Source organism: Chrysemys picta, chromosome 1 (assembly GCF_011386835.1).
Source record: "Chrysemys picta bellii isolate R12L10 chromosome 1, ASM1138683v2, whole genome shotgun sequence".
Classification (NCBI taxonomy): Eukaryota; Metazoa; Chordata; order Testudines; family Emydidae; genus Chrysemys; species Chrysemys picta.
In genome coordinates, this window is record NC_088791.1 from 140904383 (window position 1) to 140925216 (window position 20834).

At 43.7% G+C, this 20834-nt stretch overlaps 1 protein-coding gene and 1 long non-coding RNA gene across 2 annotated transcripts in view; one reads left to right on the forward strand and one right to left on the reverse strand.

Annotated features, from left to right (window-relative positions):
• LOC122174150 (uncharacterized) overlaps window positions 1-20834 on the reverse strand; it is a 51504-nt gene that overhangs the window by 22484 nt on the left and 8186 nt on the right. The window lies entirely within an intron of this gene.
• Window positions 1243-14390, forward strand: LOC135976476 (killer cell lectin-like receptor subfamily G member 1). The gene is made up of 7 exons (XM_065572222.1): window positions 1243-2013; window positions 4152-4223; window positions 5751-5849; window positions 10823-10939; window positions 11238-11392; window positions 12305-12414; window positions 13623-14390. Exons 1-7 carry the CDS (start codon window positions 1941-1943, stop codon window positions 13774-13776), a joined length of 780 nt encoding a protein of 259 aa, XP_065428294.1. The 5' UTR covers window positions 1243-1940; the 3' UTR covers window positions 13777-14390.

Here is a 20834-nt window from a genome sequence, read left to right on the forward strand (position 1 = left end):
TGCTATTCACGTAGATGAAGTTGCGTATCTTAGATTGACCCCACGTGGTAGTGTAGACAAGCCCTAAGATTCCTGACCCCTGATGCTTCACTTTATCTGGGCTTTTGGTTTTAGAGCCCGTCTGAATCCCCAGATTTCTTGTTGTCTTTCCTACACATAAAGCAAAAAGATACTCTATGAGAAGGGAAGAAAAACAAAGGGAGCAACTAGAAAATCTGTGTGTGCTCTAACAAGCTGTATTAGCAACTCTACCGCTCAAAATGGCTGTTTCAGCAGAGTTCTTAACAATTAAATGATGCAGTACACAGAAAGCAAAGGTATGACAGCTACATAGTTACATTCTTTGGTTATTTTTAAAACTAATGGGTAGGTTGTTAATAAAACATTGATGTAACGAACATCCTGTTTTGTTCTAGCCTGAGAATCATATTTGGTTTGTCACTTTGAATTACATAAACTGGTTTGCACCTCTAAACAAGCCAGCTGTAGGTGGCAAAAAGGAAGGCCAGACCACCACAAACACCTACGGCCCACATACCCCAGCACATCAGTTAAAGTTTTATGATTCATGCTAGATAATTTATTTTAATGTTTTTTTTAAATATAGAAATTAATGGTGAACTTAAACATTTCTGCCCACCCTCCCTTTACTCCCTGATTTTTTACATTAGAAAATTTAGGTCTTCAGATCCCTTTCTTTGCTGAAGGACTTTGACATAACAGGAAAAAATTAAAAATAAGTATAAAGATATCTTTATATATCATAAATAAGCACTATAGTACTGTTTACCTTCAACAACACTTTCTGAATAGTTCCCTCCTTAAACTGTTTTGCAAAAGAACTGTAATGTAAGCAAATAAGAATTCAGAAATCATCACTTCATATTGTCAATATTAACCCACTGACTAAAATTCCTTTAAAATGCAGTTCTACTTTGAAAATGGTCTTTGTGAAAATAACATTTTCTTGCCCATCAAACCTGTTGTCACCTGTTTTTTGGATAACATTGATAACCCAGAAAGATATAGAGGAACTTGTCAGAGACCTAAATGAGATTCTGGTAAGGGTTCTGAATTCCTGGTGTGCACCCTCGTTCTCTCTCAACTCTTTGCCTCTTTCCTTCTGTGCAAAAATCCTCAGTAGGAATGAATAGTAGCAGGTGGTTATAAAAATGGTAAGATCTTAGAAATTCCATAAAGGAGTTCAGAATAAGAGCCTTTACTCCAAAATTAAGTATCAGTTCTCCCCTAAAATACCCCAGAGCCCTAGGTCTCGTGGAGGACAGATGGGTTAAACAACTCTAGAGATTCAAGTCAAAAACATCTTGGAGATATTTCAAAAACTAAAAAAAATCTTTCAGAATGTGATAAATCTCAGTACTGTAAATTCCACAAGTGAAATCCTGGCCCCATTGAAGTCAATGGCAAAACTCCCATTCACTTCAATGGGGTTTAGGATTCAGCTTGTATCTCTAAAACATCTTGATTCATGTGAAAATTTGTACACTCTCAAAGAACCCAACCACTCCTTGTGGCCAGAGATTGTGAGTGAGAAATGTCAGGCAGGTTGGTTTTGATCTGAGGAATTCAAGAAGGGGGCTTCAAATCTGGTGTATATTGGAAAGCTAGATATCGTAAGGGTTTTGTTTGTTTGATTGATTGATCAATTGATTGATTTTGGGTTGTTTGTTTGTGAGTTGTATACTCCTTTTCATAAGAACTTGCTAATGCGTGAAATCAAAAATTAAATAGAATGACTAGCTAGACTGTATGAAGCCACATATGAAAGATGTATGACAGTTTCCTTCCTTTTAAAAGAATGACCCTTCTCTAGAGCTATAGCAGTAAGTGGGGTGGGGGGTAGGCAGGCGTAGCATAGATACATCCCTCAACCCCATGAAACCAGTTTGCTTTCAAAACTCAGAAGAGACTGATCAAAAATGGCGAACAAGATCATATATGTAGACTTAAAAATTTTACCAAAGGCAAGAGAATCTCCAACTTCAGATTCAGGTAAAGAACATCTTAATACTATTTTTTTATGAAGGCAAATATTAAAAAGCTTTCATGATTTGTTAAAAGGGGTTTTCATTTTGTTATTAGAAGTACTGCAGTTAAATAATTTCAGATCCACATGAGACTGTGGTAAGTAGCAGCAATACATTTGGAGTCAAAACTATAGAGCTACCCAGCATTTCTAGTAACAGATTGAAAATCACTTTTCAACTAAGGTTAAAAAATTACAAACACAACAACTTTTGTGACCATAATAGCCACTCTGATCTCAGATCACGGCTGAAGCCAAGAGCAATCTCCAGTGCTTTGGATTAGTTTGTTAAGCTCCAATATTGTATTCAAATTCAGTGTTGCGTCTCCATATTTCTAGCCAAAAAGACACTAACGGCAGCTAAAGGTGTGGATGTTGTTTTTGCAAAGAAGGCACTGAATGAAGAAAATTGTTTGTTTCTTTTTAATATTAGTTTTTAACCAGGGGGATTTAATAATAGCACAATGTTAAAAGGTCTTTCAATATTCTTCTCCTTGTAATAATCAACAAAGCACCAACTGTATAGCTTTTAAAAAAATCCAGCACTGAGATTATTTTATTATGAATATTAATGATAGCATTTGAAATATGACATTTCCCTTGTGTTGATGTATTTTAGCGTGTGATAATCACAATACATATGGGACAAGCTTTTCAAAAATAGAAATGTAAAGTTAGGGTCTCTAACTAGGGTTTTCAGGGTGGCCTATGGAATTTGGGCACCCTACTCCTATTAAATGTCAGTGGGAGAAGGACCCTTAAGGCTCCTTTGGAAATTCCAGGCCTAATTCCATATTTAGGCATCTAAATAAGTGACCTCATTTTCAAAAAAGCTTAGCTCCCTGCAGCTGCCATTGACTTTAGCAACAGCTACTGAGTGATAAGCACTATTGAAAATGAGGCCACTTTCTAGGCAGTGGCACCAATTAGCAGTCACTGGGGAATGCTCCCCACACTACAAGGTTTTTGCACTTGCTCAAAGTTCCAGAAAAAGGCTACTATCTGCAGGCCCAGATTAACCAGTATGTACTTGGTACATGTATTCAGGGGCCCCATCTCAGGACCGGGCCAAACTTGAGTGGTACAGGGCCATGTGCAGTGCTTAATTTGTGCCCGGGCTCACCCAGGCTGAGCCCTGGCACCTCTCGGCTTGGCAGTTCATAGCCCCAGCATCTCTGGACTTACCATGTCAATTATGAAAGTAAAAAAATTTCTTGAGCTCTGGCATCTAATTGCTTGAGCCCCAGCTCCTCTTTCATTACAAATTAAGCACCATCTGTGTGTGGGGTGGGCAGCCAGGATCGGGAGTTGCTGCGCCAGCACAGGACAGGAGTGGAGAGTTGAACTGGGGGTGCTGGTGAGTGGCCAGGAGGGTTCTGAGGGTGGTGGGTGAGGGGATGGGGGGTGAATGAGGGATATTGGGGTGGTGGGAATTGGGGCTGAGATGTTGCAGGGGAGTGGCAAATGTTAGGAGCTGTGGCCAGTGGGGCTGAGATGTTGAGGGTTGCAGCAAGCACAATGTATATCAGGGCTGCTGATGTGTGTGTAGGTGCAGTCAGGATAAGTGGGGCTGGGGAAGGGCTGTTGGGGTATATGTGGGGTTGGCAGGGCATTTGGGGGTGTGTGTGTGTGGTGGGGTGAGGGAGCATTTGGGGGTCAGATCAAAAAGTTTTCCCCCCAAGAAATATCTGAATTGGTGCCACTGTTATTGAGATGCATAAATACAGTTTTAAAAACCTAACATTAGACTCCTATTTATGAAAATCTTAGTCATATTATTTTTCATTTTTGTTTGGAGCTGGGGGCTGTACATTTGTGAAACTATAAATGATAAAACCCTTTTGTGCCACATTGTGGGTGACTGGGATAAAATGAATAATAGCAAACCAACTTTCACGGATCTGAAAATGTACCATGGGTAAATGTATCAGATCCATAAATCCAGGTGGTATCAGCAGAGCCTGGCAAGATTGTTTCCTAAAAGAGTAGCCCCAGATTATTGGAGATGGGGGCACAAGTGTCTCCTTTGAGTATCGCAAACCAACTTCTAACTCTTTTTAATAATTAAAATCATTATAGTTATTGGCATTGTTTCTTCTTTCAGGAGACAGGAACACGTATGCAGTCCTGCAAAGGCCTCAGAACTTGGATAGCCCATCAGAGACTTCCCCCTCTGGTAACTCTGCAGAGATATACATTTAGTTCAACTTCATTTCATCTGGGGAAACTTCATTTCGTTTTAATTTGAAGTCTTTACGCAAGGGGAAATCCTGAACCATCTTTGCATGCACAGATGGCCCTGAAACATGGCAGAATGTATCCAGTGCCACAGGGCAGTGGGGGATAGGAGTCTGAGAGAGTGTGTAAAGTGTCTGCACCTAGTGGAGCATGGAACACAGCTTCATGGGGGTATCAGAGTGGAGGGAGGTTTTGGAATGTGTGGGGGGACAGGGCTGGTGAAGTCACACAGCCATAGATCTCCCTCTCACGCTCACTATTCATGTGTGTAAGTATCTGTGTCTACAGGGGCTACTGCAGACCCACCTGAGGCTGCAGTAACAACCACAAAGTAGCTCTGCTGCTGCTCTGCAGACTGGGCGGGGGCGGATTCTGTCGCTGTTGAAGGCTCCATTGCACCACCCAAGTTCATGAGCTTTGCATGATTGCTGTGTTTTGTAATTATCTGCATATAGTATAATTTTAACTGCAAATACAAGCAGTTTCCAGATGGTGTGGGATCCCATTGTAGGTGAGTATTTCACTGAGAAAATGTTTAGCTCTCTGACCTGCTTCTACAAGGTGAAGGAGCTTTCTGAGTAAAAGTTGTCTATCCCAGAGATGAGCATATGAAACTAAATGAGGATTATTTATTAGAATAAAATATAAATTTATGTTATTCATTTTATCCCCAGTCAGCCACTATGAGGCTAGGTCCTGGCTTCCATGCCCCAGCACAACCCAATGCAGGCTCCTAGCCTAGGGCCTAGACACCTCAAACTTTCTGGGGGAAATGAAGACAGATTCATTCTAGCAGCCTTTTCCCCTTGGAGGCTGGCTACTCTTTATAAGCCCCTTTCTTCATACTGCAGCATGACTGCTGTTAGAGACTCAGGCTCCAAAGGGATCCTGGTGTCCTGTCTCAAATCCCGAGGAATTCCCCTGGGTCCTAGCCTCCCCTGGAGCACTCCTGTTCCAGAAACCAGTCTGAGGGCAATTCCTTTTATTAAAGAAACTGGGCTGGGTATGCATGAGGATTATGAGGACCCCAACATGTATTTACTGCTTGTCATACAGTCCCAGGAAAAATCCCAGAGAATCAGGGAAATGTCCAAAGGAAACTCTGTGGATTGGGATCACAGGCGGAGACTTTCAAAGCCAACTAGTAGATATACCCAGGCAACTCCCATTTTTAAAAAGCGAGTTACATGGCTAAATCCCCTTATCAGCCTTGAAAATCTCAGCCACAGCATTTCAGCTGGACATTCTCTTCAAGGGGTCTTTCCCTTATGAGGCCCTGTGGACCATGCAGGAGGAAAGACCTCCAAAGGATCCTTAGGTCTGTCTTGTGTATCCCAGGGTCTCTGTGCAGGAAGCTGGCATCTGTGTGGTGCTTTCTGTTCTCCCACTCCTCCATGGCAACACGGCATCTGTATGGCAGCAGCTTCTTTCTATTAAAATCCAAACATTTCTTTATTATTTCCAGGCCCTGGCTCTCAGTGTTCAGGCTGGCTCTATGTTACTCTAGTCCTGGGAATTATTGCACTGAGTCTGCTGCATGCATTGATCTTCTTGTCTATGCAGGGTGAGTACCATCACTGTCTGGATAACACCCAGCCCTTGATTCTATAAGTTCTTGTGCTGCACGATGCAGCAGGGTGTGCAAGATTGTAACTCTACATCCTATGGAACTAAAGGATCTTTAGATCTCTCTTGTGTACCCAAATGTGACCTGTTGGCACAAAGTAGGGTTAAGCTGTAAGAATAGTCTTTCAGCACTGAGGGGTAATAAGTCTCAGCCCCCTGTGTACACACATATTTTTCACAAAAGTGCTGGGTAAAAGAAAGTTGGAGTATGGGCAGGTGAAGAATGGGTGTATATGAGAGACAAGGCTCTAGTATACTCCATATGTGCTATTTGGGTGTCTACCTGTGTGTTCTTCTTAGGCCTAACTCCTGCTGTTAGGCAGAAATAATTTGGTGACTACCCAGCAGCCTGCCCGTTAATGATAGATTTGGTTCCTCTTCACTCCCTGCCCATCATCTTTTACCTTGTGCACAACACTAATTTGTAATGTGCAGAATCAAGCCCACCCTGTTGGATTCATTTTATCCTATGGTTTATTTGTTCTATCTTGGAAATGTGCTGAATATATTTTACTGGGCCATTATAGTAGGAGATTCTATATCATCCAATTGTGTTAAAATTACCTTTCAACTCCCCAGCATTGTCACTAGTAGTAATGTGGCTTTGTGTAAGGCCTGTGCCCTGATGCCTATGAGAGAATGGAGGTAACTGAGTGAGCTCTCTGCTGGCATCTGCTGGAGGCAAGGGGAGTTGACTGAGTGAGGCAGGTATCTCAATTAAACATCAACTATGTTCTTGCTGGCATCTGCTGGAGAGCAAGGAGAGTCAACTCAATGATGCAGTACCACATTTACATATTAATTGCGGATAGTTTGGGGACACTGGGGTATTATTTAGCTAAATTTTATACTTGGAGCCAATATTTTAGAGAGCATCCTGTTGGGAAGCACCTAGGCAAGGCCTGAACAATGATTTAATTACATTCCTGGTAATTATTTTCTGTAAGCCATCAGCAGTAGTAACTTTTAGTTCTTTTTTCCATCCTCCTCTACCAATATTTCTAACTCATAAGTGTTGTTAGTTGTTGGCTGCAGGGGGCGATGGAAGCTCCCTAAAATTGGGGGGGACTGCCAGCACCCAAACTGTGGTGCCGCCATCCCACGCTGCCCCTGTCTCCCTCCTCTCCTGCCTTTGCACCTCCCCTTCTCCCCAAGATCTGATGCTGCCCCTTCTCCCTGAGTCCCCTCCCTCATGCTGCCCATTCCCCCTGAGGCCCACCCTCATGCCTTCCCTTCTCCCTAAGCCCCTGTCCTCACACCACCCCTTCCCCTGAGATCCTGTCCCCACGCCGTCTGTTCTCCCAAGGCCCCAGTCCTGTACCACTTCTTCCCCGCAAGACCCTGCCTCCCGCTCACTCCTCTCCATTTCCTCCTCCAGCTGTTGCTCGCCCTTATGGCCAGTAAAAAGTGGGAGGGCATACCCCTCCCACTTTTAAAAGGGATGCGGCCATGGTCCCCTGACCCCCTGTTCCGTCGCCCCGGATTTTCTGCACCTGTGTTCTCTGTGTGTTGCACCAGCTTTGTGCAGATAGCTGATGCATCAGGCCTCAATCAAACTGCCCAAGAAGACCATGGACTCGGTTCAGTAGCGAAGGACATATGGCAAATGTGTGTATTATCCCTGAGAATAGTGATGACATCTATAGACATGACTTTGGATCTGTGCCTGCATTTCAGTCATTGTTTATGTCATGGTGGGAATCTGGTACTAAATAGACTTTAGAGAGGAATTTGGTAGTGATCCCTAACACTTTCCATTATATAAAATTCTGGCAAGCTTTCTTTGAGCAGCTGTCAGACCTCCATTGTTTGCAGCAGGGCTTTGGAATTCAGTAGCAATTTTCCTCCTCTCATTTTTGTTCCTCAGGAGAATTTTGGCATTGTGCTCAAACAATGACTGAACATGAACAAGGTAAAGAACTGGGCCCCCACTGCCATAGCAGCAGCAACACACACTGCTCCCAGGAATGCCTGGGATCTGCCAGTAAAAGGGGCAAAGTCAGGTTCTTCACTCCCAGTTGTCCATCCTCCCCTCTGGGGGCACCACAGAGGAGCTCTCCCAACTTCTGGTGTGGAGTGAGAGGGAGAGCACCCCAAGCCAGGCTTCCCTCATCTACACCACAGACCCAGCACATGGTTCCAGTGACCTAGTCTCACTCCTTCTGCTACCAGCTAATGTAGCTATTCCTGTAGCTCAAGTGCTAGCAGTCTGTGTTTTGGTGCTAAAATCCTGAGGTGCATATAGGAGGAGGGGTTTCTACAGTGGCATATAATAAAATTTGTTTTTAACCTTTTCTTTAATAAAAATAGGAATCTACCTATAACAAAATGACCTTAAAAGAAAGTTATTTAGGTTGCAAAGCCAAGCACTTAAAAGTTGTGAAGTGCCAGATTTACAGTTGCTTGTGAAATCTTAATTCTTCTCCTTTGTGCATATGTATTATGATATAGTCTTTAATTACATGATCACAGCCTTTTTCCACAGAATCCGTGCTTCATTCAGTGCCCAGGATGGACACACAAGGAGGCAGAATGGGGATTGCATAGGCAACCTTAAATCTGGCATTTCCTAACATTCAAGTGCTTGCTTTTGCAACCTAAATGAAGTTTAGCAACCTAACTAATTTTTTGGTTTTAATGTAATAATATTGACACTAACAAAAACTGGTGCACTAAATAGCCACATCCCATTATTCATTATATAATACTAGTAGTAAAATACCTTCTTATACCAGCTCTAAATGTGTCCTTATTGACCATGCTCCTTTCCATTAATGTGTGCTCTCCTTAGACTGTCACACAGTGACACTGGCCCTTTAAAAGAGAGCAAGGCCAGTGCACCTGTGCTGGTCAGTTGACCCCAGTTGAACTCTAAAAGAGGGCACTTGGGCTTGGTGAGAGGCAGTGTAGATGAGTCAGGCTAGGAACCAGTCAGGAAAGGGGTAGAAAGTAGCCATGTGGCTCTCACTGCCTGCTCCCTGGGAACAGAGGCAGGGAAACCCAAGCAGCAGGACTGCTAGAGTCCTCTGGGAGGGTAGGCAGAAGAAACCTGAGAACTAAAAGAGGAAATATCTCTGGGAGCTGTAGCCCAGGGTGAGTTTCAAAACTGTGTTTCTGTTGATTTGACCTAAGCTTGTGTGGATTTTCAGAACCCAAAGCAGTGGTAACTTAACTGTTTCTCTCCAGGCACTGTCAGGAATAAATCCACAGGGACACAGCTCTTCCATCTGATAAATGATTGGTTCAAACTAGAGTGCTTTTACCTAAAACTACTTTTTTTATTAGGTCTCAGGTGCATGTGCACACACACACACACACACACACACACACACACACACACACACACACATATGCTGTAACAATAGGTTCAGAGCATCCTAAACCTTTATATTTACCAAAGTTTAAGATGGTTTTGAGGAATCAACAGCCAGCTTTCCAGGGGCCCTCCTTTCATCTAGCTGCCAGGGAACTTAGGTGTCAGATCCTCGCCCAACGAAAAGCTTCCTTGACAGCTCCCAAGCATATTCTTTCACCTAATCTTTTATATCTAACTTTAAACAAAGCACATAACACCTAGCAACTCCTAGTGGGTCACCCTAGTAACCCCTACTTTTAGCAAACTACTCATTATTTCTTATCATCAAAGCATTTCTAGTCATGGCAGCAATAAAACTTACATGTCAAAGGTGTCAGAAACATTTAAAACGAAGGCCGGCTGTCCAAACATTCCTTCTATTTTCACAGTACATTAACTCCTTGTTCCATCCTCCCATTCTGATTAGCGGAACTGCAAACATACAGCTGCACCACCTTGCCTCTCAGGGTCCCAAAAATTATTCCTAGCTATGTGATGTTTGGATTTCAGCTAGCAGTGGCTGAACACACAAAATGGCTGACTTGCAGTACTGTCAAGTTCTGGGCTAACACGCAGGAATATCAAATTCTGGGTTACATTTGGATAATAAAGCTGCATAAAAAAGATTGTGGGTATGGCAGTGAGTCCTTACCAATCTGGAGAGAAGCCCTACTGTGTTAGTCTCCATGCTAGTCCCCTACATGAACTATTATGTTACACACCTCTCTAGATGGTCTGCCACTTGTTGTGAGTCCTATTGTAAATTCAAAACTGTTGTTTCATTCAGCACCAACTTTGAATTTAGCCATTTGTGTGCTACAGATTCAACAGGGAGAAGACATGTAAAAGAACGTTAAGATGGCAATCCAAAACACCCCAAAGCTGGATATGCTTAAGGTTGCCGTCACAACTTTAATTCTGCCCCCTGGTGTGTAGACATGATGCTAGTCTTTAACAGTCATGACTGTTCTGTTTTTCTCCCCTGAACTCCTGTTTCATTCAGTATGCATCACTACCACCTGAGAGAAGGTGTTTGGATTTTTTATTTTGGGGAAAAAATAGAAAATTTACATTAAAAGGTTAGTCTTAACTCTGCCTCCTTGTATGTATGCATTATGGTAAGTCTCTAATTACTTTATCATATGTTTTCCCACACAATTCCTGTCTCATTCAATGCACATTTTTTCTCTAGGGAATATCCTAAATTTTCTTTCAGGTTCCTACTGCCTCCTGCTGAGGTATATGAGCTGCTCTAAAAAGGTCTCACTTTAAACAAATATAATGGGGAAAGTGCATTTTTATCATTCTCTTCATTTTGAAGGAAGCTGAAACACTTTTCCTGAAACTTTCAAAATAAGAAAGGGAAAAAAATGATCCCAAGCTAAGAAGAAATGTACATATTTTCATCCCCCAAAATAAAAATGACAGTTAAAAGCATCTGAAAATAACATTTTAGAATGAGAGATTTGCAGCCTTAACTATAGATATTTTGTGTGCTCTGCCTGTAATACAGACAGGAAAGTATATTTTCCATGTATTTTTTCCCCTACACTCAGGTTTCAGCTGTCCTGATAATGCCCAAAATTCATCCAAAGAACTCCGTGTAAATGCTTCAATGATGCTGGCCAAATTAAAAGAAAACCTATGTGGAAAGGAAGGGAGCAGGAAAGCAGGTAACCACTTCTTGAGTCACACTCCCTTTTACCATAGTTATTTATCTTATGGTAGTGTCCAGATGCCAAATTGGAATTGGGCCCCAATGAGCTATGTGCTGTACAAATTGAGGTGGAAAGTCCCAGATCTGAAGAGTTTACAGTCTCAGAAAAAGTGTATAATCATTACTGTCCTGGAGGCAAGAACGGTGTACTAAAGAGAGAAACAGTTTAGAAGAGGATAAACAAAGGGATGGAATGATAGGAGGGAGAGATGTCACCAGGAGATGCTCTGTTGATCTCTTTCTTTACTCTGTAGAACATGCCCCATGTGAGTACTGCCCAGTCAGATGGGTTCTGCATGAGAGGAAATGCTACTACTTCTCTGAGAAGAAGAAAACCTGGAGTGATAGTGAGAAGTACTGCAGCTCCCAGACTTCTAGCCTGGCTGTGATTGACAGCGAGGAGGAGAAGGTGAGGAAACAACTGATTCACACTTCTAATGGAGTGAAGTCAGCAATATATATTTATCAGGGTGAAGGAGTTCCTTCGATGTCCAAGACAAATCTCTGAAAATCGCTTTTCCCTCAGTTTATTAACTTGCAGAACAAGAAGTGCATTAGACCACTATCTATCTGCCCTTGTGCATTAAGACATCATGTTCAGGTGTGTTATATCACCTAGCTATGCTCTTGTCATCTCTTATAAACTGGATGAGGTTATGATGGGTTAGCACTTGGATGAGAGACTGGGTGCCCATGGATTTGTTGTTGGTAATTTACTAAGTGGTAGTACTGAGTCAGTACTGTACCAATGCCCCAGCTCAGTGTTACCATTCTGATTAAGGGACCATCTTTTTTCATAAGATGTAAAAACAAAACTACAGACCAGGAGTCAGTTAAAACTTATTTCCTTTTAGAAGTATCTCCTCTCTCTCTCCAGTCCAAACCCTTCTCCACTCGCATAAAAATGTCCCTGCTATGATGGCTGTGCTATATTTTTATGCACAAACTGCAACTCTATACTTTAATTTGGAGTGATTTTTATTTTAGGTTATGGAAAACAGTAAGAACAAAGCAAAGTAAAATCTCCATGACAGAGTAGATTGTAGGTTTCTCTTCTCTAACAATCTATAACAACTCTGAGAACAAGATAGGAGCTGTCTCTGCACACAGGCAGAAAACTTCAGAACTGTTAACATAGAAAACAAAGGTATCACAGTTTCATAGCTACACATACACCAGAGGCTTTCCCCTCCTTGAACAACTTCGTTCACACTCCCATATTGCCCTGACACCCTGTTTCTTTATTACTGTTGTTGTCATGATGTATTTGTATAGTGCCATAAGTATACATGGTACAGGGCTTGCATTGTATCTTCTCCAGAACTTTATAACAACCATGCTGACGAAAGCACGTGGCTACAGCTGGCTTGGACTAACTAAGGAGAACAATAGATGGATGTGGGTGACTGGAGATGTATTACTGCCAAAAATGTATGTTTTCTTTTTACTATTAGAAAAGTGTTAAAAAGAAAATCAATTGTCATGTTTATGCAGCTACTGCCTAAAGTATTTATATGGCCCCCATGTTACAGCTGGGTAACTGAAGCAAAGAGAATAAGTGACTTGTCCAAGGTCACACAGGAAGCCTGTGGCAAAAAGGCTAATTGACTCCAGGTCTTCCAAATGCCAGGTTGGCATCCCAACCACTGGTCCATCCTTCCTCTCAAAGCATAGGACCTGTCTCTTGAGGCCTGGGTCCTTACTTCACTAGCAACCACCTGACTCTGTGCCTGGAGAAGAAAGGCAGAAGATAGTGTTGTATCTTTCTTGTTATAGAGGAAAGTCTCAGTCAAAGAGGAAGATTTTATAACATCAATTAAATACTATGTAAAGTTGTATTTATGTTGTAAATACATCATATTGCCAATGGAATTTTCCCATAAGTTGGTATAAACTATGTTCTTCCGAGAACTAAATATTTAACTGCATTTAATAGTATTTATGATGGGCCAAATCTTGCTTTCCCATCTTTAGTCAGTTCTTCAAGCAAAACCGCCATTGATGTCAGTGGGGATTTTGCCAAGTAAGAACTGTACTATTTCATGAAGCACAAGTATCACAATATCTGGTGTTTATGTGTGTGTGTTTTTTATAAAAAGCCCCAATTCATTTTTAAGCCCCTCATGGTTTCAGAGAAAACCTTGAGCCCTTAAGGTTCACAGAGGTAATATTTTCAAAGGAGAATTACTCTGTGCAGGCTTGAAAGCATGTCTTTCTCACCAATAGAAGTTGGTTCAATAAAAGATATTACCTCACCCACCTTGTCTTTCTAATATTCTGGGACTGACACAGCTGCACCAACACTGCATAGGCTCAAAACCATCTGACAAATAAAAGAACACAAGATGTATAACGCTTTTTAAATATCTCATGATTGTGGTTCATGATTTCTGAGTGCTTGGGGATGGCAACGCTGAGTATTAACAATTATGCTAAAACTGTCCCAACTAAGCACCAGCCACTATAATTCACTTTCATCATTAAACTAAGTCCATTTGCCTGGTAGATGTCCCAATAATACAGCCATCCCAATACTACTTGTCCCAGACTCTGGTGGCAACTTGGAGAATTTTTGTGCTTCTCAGAGACAGGGCAGTACCGCAGTCTTTGTTTTACAGTTCTATTTTTAACTCCCTTAGGTTTCATATGAAAGAGGTCAGCAGCAGCAACTCCACCTGTGCAGTTTTCCATGTGACTGGTATACAGGCTGAGAAGTGCTTCAATCCCAACAAATGGGTCTGTGAGAAAAACACCATGGAATTTCCAACCCTATTTGAACGCCTGCAGGACTGAAATTCCCCTGACACCACTGCTTTTCCCATGACAGACACATTCCATTATGCATGCAGGCCTGAGTGCTTACCAGGGACTGAATTGAAAAAAAATAATTTCCTCTGCCCATTACATTAACTGCTCATATTCACTCATGTGCCTGTGTGTGCAGTGCCCAGAGAGCCCAGGTCACTTCAGCAATGTTTTGGCTACACATTAAAAAGAGAAGTTATCCTTGTTAGGACAAGACTAGGAGCGGTCTTATGGTGCACCCTGTAGGGCCTGCACCTGTTGATGTCCACTGTGGGTAGCAGAGCACATGGTTGGATACCAATGTACATGACCAAATGAACACCTCTTTTATGCATACTCTAGAACTTAGTCTGAAGAAAGAGTGCGTGTGTATGCACTCCCTGATACTGGGGGGTTGGGCCCCTTCAAAAAGCTCATGATAGAGTATATATTATATGTAGTTAATAAGCTTCTGTCTCATCCAAGAATGTTCAAAATGCATAGTTTCATAGATGGCCTGTCACCGCTTTTTGAAAAGTTGTATGCTTGCCCTTTCCTATTAAAATGGATTTTTGCATTTGCAAAGGCAACATAAATAAATAAATAAAAGAATAATCACTGCACCTAATTTCATGAAAATAAATAGGGATTTCAAATGTGCAAAAAAATCACATAATACAATGGCACGAAGCTGTGAGGAAAATTGTGGGGAAATGTTTTAAACAGCATTAACAAAAATAAAACTATTGTAGGACATGGATTCTGTGTAATAAGCTAACAATGACAGGGTGGTTATTGAGGAGTAGGTGGAGGGTGTGCAGGGTTTCATAAATGATATTATTTGTAACTTTGAAAAAATTATTTAATAGGTGTCATAGTAGTGATGCCATTAGTAAAGGTTCCTAATATCTTCCATAATAACGGTGTGTTATCATTTTCCATTGTAATGTAACTCTTTTACCAGGTGAAATCAGCAACAATAAGGGCTGGGCTCAATATCCAGGGGTCCTTCTTAACAATACAATACAGAACTGGCTCGAGCCCCCACCTATCTGGGAAAAATCCACACACCCCCTGAGAGCGTCCAAAAGGTAATACTTCCCCTCTCACAAGCACAAAGTCTGAGTGTAGAAAATAAACTTTTAATGAAAGGAGGGAAGTAGCTCAGCATTAATTTGGGAAAACACCGCAAGCAGGATTCATAAACATAAAACTATGAGCAAAACAGCCACCCCAGAGTATGTTGGGCAGTGCCCCTCCCTTCTCCTTCCAACACACCCCACTGACAGTAGTTGTCCTCAGACGGCAAAGACCTTGAGTTCACCTCCCACCTTGGTGGTAAAGGGGAAGGCATCCTGCTCACTCTGCCATCCAGGCACTTGCTTTGGCATCAGCTACCTCACTGGACGCTCCGCTAAGTCCACCGGCCGTCCTGCTGGCCATCACTGATGCACACCATCATCTTCTGCTGCCTCCTGCCTCTCTACTGTGACCTTGGAGGGTCAGTCTCCTGAGGTTCTACCCAGCTCTTAGTGATTTTCAGCACTTAGTGAGGAAACCTCACTGCTGAAGCAGGCTGGGCAAGAAGCGCTCTCTCACAACAGATGATTTCAGCTCTAGTGATCACTTAACAAAACAAAAAGACTCCTAATATAGCCTTAATTAGCTCTATCTTTGAACAGTGGGAGGCAAGTTAAACAATGCCTAGGACTCTTAGGGAGAGCCATGGCCCTAGAAGGAGTGGGAGCGGGAGACGGGGCCATGTCCCCATCATTGTTTACTGGCCGTATGGGCAAGTGACAGGGGAGAGGAGGCGGAGAGGAGCAAGCAAGGTGTTGGAGGGAGAGGCAGTGTGGAGGCGGGGCTTCAGGGCAAGGGGCAGCACAAGGGTGGGTCCTTGGGGGAATAGCCAGCACTAGGGCAAGTGCTTAGGGACAAAGAATGGCGTGGGGGGGCATGGTTTGGGTGCTAGTGGCCCCCACACTTTTAAGGAGCTTCTGCCGCTCCTAGGCAGAACCCTCCAGGCAGGAACACCTGTCCCCACTCCTCTTCTCCATCAAGGGGTCTGGCATCTGAGCCCCCTGCTTAGCAAATTCAGTTAAGTTGAGGGTGACCCCCTCTGTCAGGACAGGCGAAGTATAATTATGTTGCCCTTTACTCATACAATACAGATAACAGCATTTCATTTCATTTAAAAATTTGTATTAAAGCTAATGTTAAAATTATATAATACACAGGTTAAGGAAAGCGTGTTTGTACATCTGGGTAGAGTGCTTAAATTATCCAAAAGTACAAAGTTTGATTTAAAAGTCATAAAATACATATCGTACATAATCTGCAATAACCCAAATTTAGGGTAATAAAATTAATGATACAGTTTAGATATTAGCATCCAAATATTCGGGTACATTACTCATAAAAGGTTAAACTAAGGGTATGTCTATACTACCCGCCGGATCGGCAGGCAGTGATCGATCCAGTGGGGATCGATTTATCGCGTCTAGTCTAGATGCAATAAAGCGACCCCCGAGCCCTCTCCTGTCGACTCCTGTACTCCAGCGCCACGAGAGGCGCAAGCAGAGTTGATGGGGGAGCGGCAACAGTCGACTCACCGCGGTGAAGACACCACGATAAGTTGATCTAAGTACGTTGATTTCAGCTACGTTATTTACATAGCTGAAGTTGCGTAACTTGGATGGTTCCACCCCCCCGCCCCCAGTGTAGACCAGGGCTAAGAGTTGGTTGTGGAAAACAAACATAGCAATGAGTGTAGATTGTCCCTCAGTAATTGAGCATTTAAGATAGGTTGTCCCTCAGTAGATACAATCCATCAGAAAAGTATTCCAGTTACTGTCCTGACTTTGCTTCTCAACAGCACTCCTGGTCATCTCTCTTGGTATTGCCAATGTCTGGCGATGTGTTCTAAATAGATTTCCCTCGACCACCTGATGGCGTCCGATACCATGAGTTGCCACATAGGCCAAGCATAATGCTGACCAATTCCGCATTCCCATAACACTCGCTCATTACAAGGGTCCCATGCACCCAGGGCTCCAACGATCAGCCTATGTGTTTGAACCTCGTAACCCCTAGTTCTCAAGACATCGGCCAAAAGGGCATATTTCTCCACCTCTCAAGCTTGGGTATCACAGAAGGTCGGGTCCTGTTTTCAAAGGGCACTGTAATGTCCATCATGACGATCTTGATTTGTAAACCAACACTAAAGTGATTCATAACCCAACACCAGTCAAATTGGTCACTTTGCCAACACAGCTCTGTCTGCTCATACCTAAGCTGAATGGGTGTGTTCATGTAAATACAGTCTGATCCTAAAGCTTTTTCCCCACCCCAGCTCATCACTAGCTGTCAGTGGAGAGCTCATTTAGACCCTGCTTACAGTAACTTTCACAAACTGTAACCATTTGGGCTGAAATTTCCCATTGTTGGGCTCTGTCTCTGGCTGAATTTTTGCCAGGGAATATTCCTTAATAGTCCCTTTTGCTATCCCCTCAAAATTGGCCCACTTTTGACAGTTTCATGCATCTGCCAATTTCCACTTCTGCATGTGCAGTAAATTTGGTAAATGATTGGTCCTTAACAGTTCAATTATACAGAGCAAAATCTGAAGCCTGACAGCCTCCTACATGTGCACTGCACCAACCATGCTACCACATCCTCCATAACATTATCTACATGGTAGGCTATACATTCTAATCTCACTTCTTCCACTGATTGGTGTTAATTCTATCCACTTTACAGACCTTAGTGAGTAAGTGTCAAAACCACTATCCTAGTATGGAGGTAAGTATCAGACCCCTTCATTTTACAGATGGGGGTAACTAAGACCTTGCAAAGATCACATCTGGCAATGCTAGGAATAGACCATAGTTCTCTAAAAGAGCATATTCAATTCTCATCCACTCAGCCACATTGCCTATCACAATGAATGGGCCAAGACTATGTTCTTGGCTATGTTGTCTGTAACCACTAGACCACACTACCCTCCGCAGACAGTAAGGATGCCAACCCTCCTGATTTGGGCAGGAGTCTCCTGGAATCGGGCTCGATCTCATGGAGGCTTCTGAAGCCAATCTGGGAGATTTTAGGCCACTAAAAGTCCGGCAGCACAGTGGGGCGTGTCCGGGAGCAGCTCCAAGAAGGAGGCACGGCCAGGGGGTCTCTGCACCCTGCCCCCACCCCGAGCGCCAACTCCACAGCTCCCATTGGCTGGAAACAAGGAACTGCGGCCAATGGAAGTGGCGGGGGCAGTGCTTGCAGGCATGGGCAGTGTACAGAGCTTCCTGGAAGCCCGTGAGCCTAGAAGCCCGGACATGCTGCTGCCTCCAGGAGACGCCTGAGGTAAGCACTGCCCAGCCGGAGCCTGCACCTTGAACCCCCTCCCACACCCCAACCCCCTGCTCCAGCCCCCTCCAGACCCAAACTCCATCCCAGAGCCCACACCCCAAATGCCCTCTCACACCCCAACCCCCTTTCCCAGCCCCCTCTTGCATGCAAACTCCCCCCCAGCCAGAGCCCACACCCCAAATCCCCTCCTGCACCCTGAGCCCCCTACCCCAGGTCATAACCCCTCCCGCATCCAAACTCCCACCCAGAGCCTGCACCCCAAACCCCTTCCTGCACCCCAACCTCCTGCCCCAGCATTGAGCCCCCTCCCACACCCAAACTCCCTCATGGAGCCCACACCTCAACCCCCTGCCCTAGGTTCCGCCCATAGCCCCCTCCCACACTCCGAACCTCTTGGCCCCACATCCCATCCTACACCCCAGCCCCCTCCCCCATGCCGGTGAAAGTGAATGAGGGTGGGAGAGAGCAAGCAACCGAGGGAGGGAGGCTGGAGTGAACGGGGGCAAGACCACAGAAAATGGGCGGGGAAGAGAAAGGGCCTTGGGAAAGGGGCAGGGCAGGGGTGTTACCAGATGTGCCCGTTACTTTGGGGTATGCTCATTTATTAGGGTTGGGTGGGGAGGGGGTTGGGTTCTGTAATTCTATCAATGTACTGCTTGTGTCACTTGTGTGTTCATATGGAGCTCTACTCCTCCCTTCTGCAAGTCCCCTCCCAATGGAGCTATCCTGCAGGACCTAGTTTCCCTAGGGCTGGGTTTCTCCAGCCCCAGAATCAGATGAACACACACACACACACACACACACACACACACACACACACACACACACTAACAGAGCAAGTGTGAGTGGACTGGGTCAATCAGCACTCTCAAGCTGACCCCCCCTTATATGTCCCTGTACTCAGTGGGCTGGGTCAAACATCACTTTCAAGCTGCCACCCTTATATGCCACAGGTTCAGCACATCCCTATCCCCACTTTCACGTTACAATTATACTGGTAGTAACCCACTTGATGAGCAAACCCCCCGGGATTTTTGGGTGTTACAGGGATCTATAGCTTAGCTAAAAGAAGTGTTGCTGCAGAGTAAATGGGGAAGCTAGAAACACAAAAGAGTAAAGTTCAGAGAGAAAGAGAGAAGCAACCAGCTTAACCATAAAAGTTATGTATAGTGATAACTTCACAAAGAGGGCTAAACAAACATAACAGTTACATTATTAAAGGTTAATACCTGAGGTAGAAAAGAAAACAGAAAAAGAGAGAGAGGGAGGGATTTCACCCACTCCATGAGGCTTGAACTGGTTGGGGTTCCCAGGTGATGGTGGTAACTCAGGGTCCTGAGTGTTGGAGACAGGCAGAGCCCCCAGCACGATCAGTCAGGAGATGGAGTCCCAGTGGAACAGATGCAGAGTTTGGGTCCATGTATCAGAACACTTACGTGGGCATAGGTAGGGGTTTTTGTAGAGAAAATACAATGGTTCAAGGGAGAACACTAGATTTGTTTATGGATAAACTGATGACTCAAGGGTTTTCTTTAGGCTAGACAATAGGAGTTGATCACTCTTGGCTATGGGTGGTGTTTTCTTCCAAGGAGCTCACAATGCAATTAGGCTGCTTCAGTATTTTGGATATCAATCAAGGATTCATTACTAGAATTGGTCTGATAACTGCTGAGCTGGGTGTGGGCAGGCGTAGGTTCATTAACATCTGGAGCAGAGATCCCCCATGATGCAGTGCTTCCCTGCTTTTCTGGTCCCAGAGTTCAGTGCGGTTCCCTATTCTCCATTCTGTATGCTAATAGAGATGTCTTAATCTTGTCACCCTTGTCAGGAGGGGTCTAGGTGTGTCTCCCAACACCCTTCACTGCTCTCTGCAAGCCTTTTCTCTGATCAGTTTTGGTTCAAGCAGAGACTGGTGTGGGGATATTTTTCATGAGTCAGACAGGCTGAATACTGCACCCTGGTTCCCCAAGAACACAGAGCTGACTGGTATCAGGGGTGGGGCAAGCGTGTTTAGGTTTGTGCAATTAGACAGTTGGCAACCCTAGCCAGACATCAGGTATACAGAGACTAACAGGGAGCTGTTATTAGCAGCTCTCGTTAGCTCAAATGGTATGAACTCTATGCTGTGGATCTGAAATTAGTGGGCACAAACCTTAATTTTGCCCTATGCTGGAGGGTAGATGGAGATGTAATTACATAGTATTTTACTTGTTGGTTTGTATTTGTTTTAAAAACTAGACAATAAAAATACATTTAGGGGATTTTAAATTTGCAAAGTTAACCACTCAAAAATTAGAAAATGTCGTGTAAGGTTGCCAATGCAAACTTAATTTGGCTTCCTTGTCTGTATGTGTTATGATGCAGATTTTAATTACATGATCTCACAGGAGTTCTGCAAGACTCCTACCTCATTCAGAGCACAGGATGGACAGTGTCTGAGTGAAGGGGCTGCAGAAACACAAGAAATGGTCTTGTGATTAAAACACTGGATTAGCACCCAGGAAATTTGGATACTATTTCCTGCTCTGCTATGGGTTCCTATGTGATGTTGGGCAAGACTATATTTCATACTACTGATGCACACGGAGCTGAATGAGGTTATGAAGGTGGAGCATGAGTGTATGTGCTAGGACCCGAAAGATGGTGAACTATGCCTGGGCAGGGCGAAGTCAGAGGAAACTTTGGTGGAGGTCCGTAGTGGT

Excerpts from the sequence above, each read along its gene's own strand:
- LOC135976476 (XM_065572222.1), top strand. The coding sequence starts at position 1,941 with ATGGCGAACAAGATCATATATGTAGACTTAAAAATTTTACCAAAGGCA. Across the intron at positions 2,014-4,151 it reads ATCTCCAACTTCAGATTCAG|GAGACAGGAACACGTATGCA; the intron begins GTAAAGAACATC and ends TTCTTCTTTCAG. Across the intron at positions 11,393-12,304 it reads TTGACAGCGAGGAGGAGAAG|AACTTTATAACAACCATGCT; the intron begins GTGAGGAAACAA and ends TATCTTCTCCAG.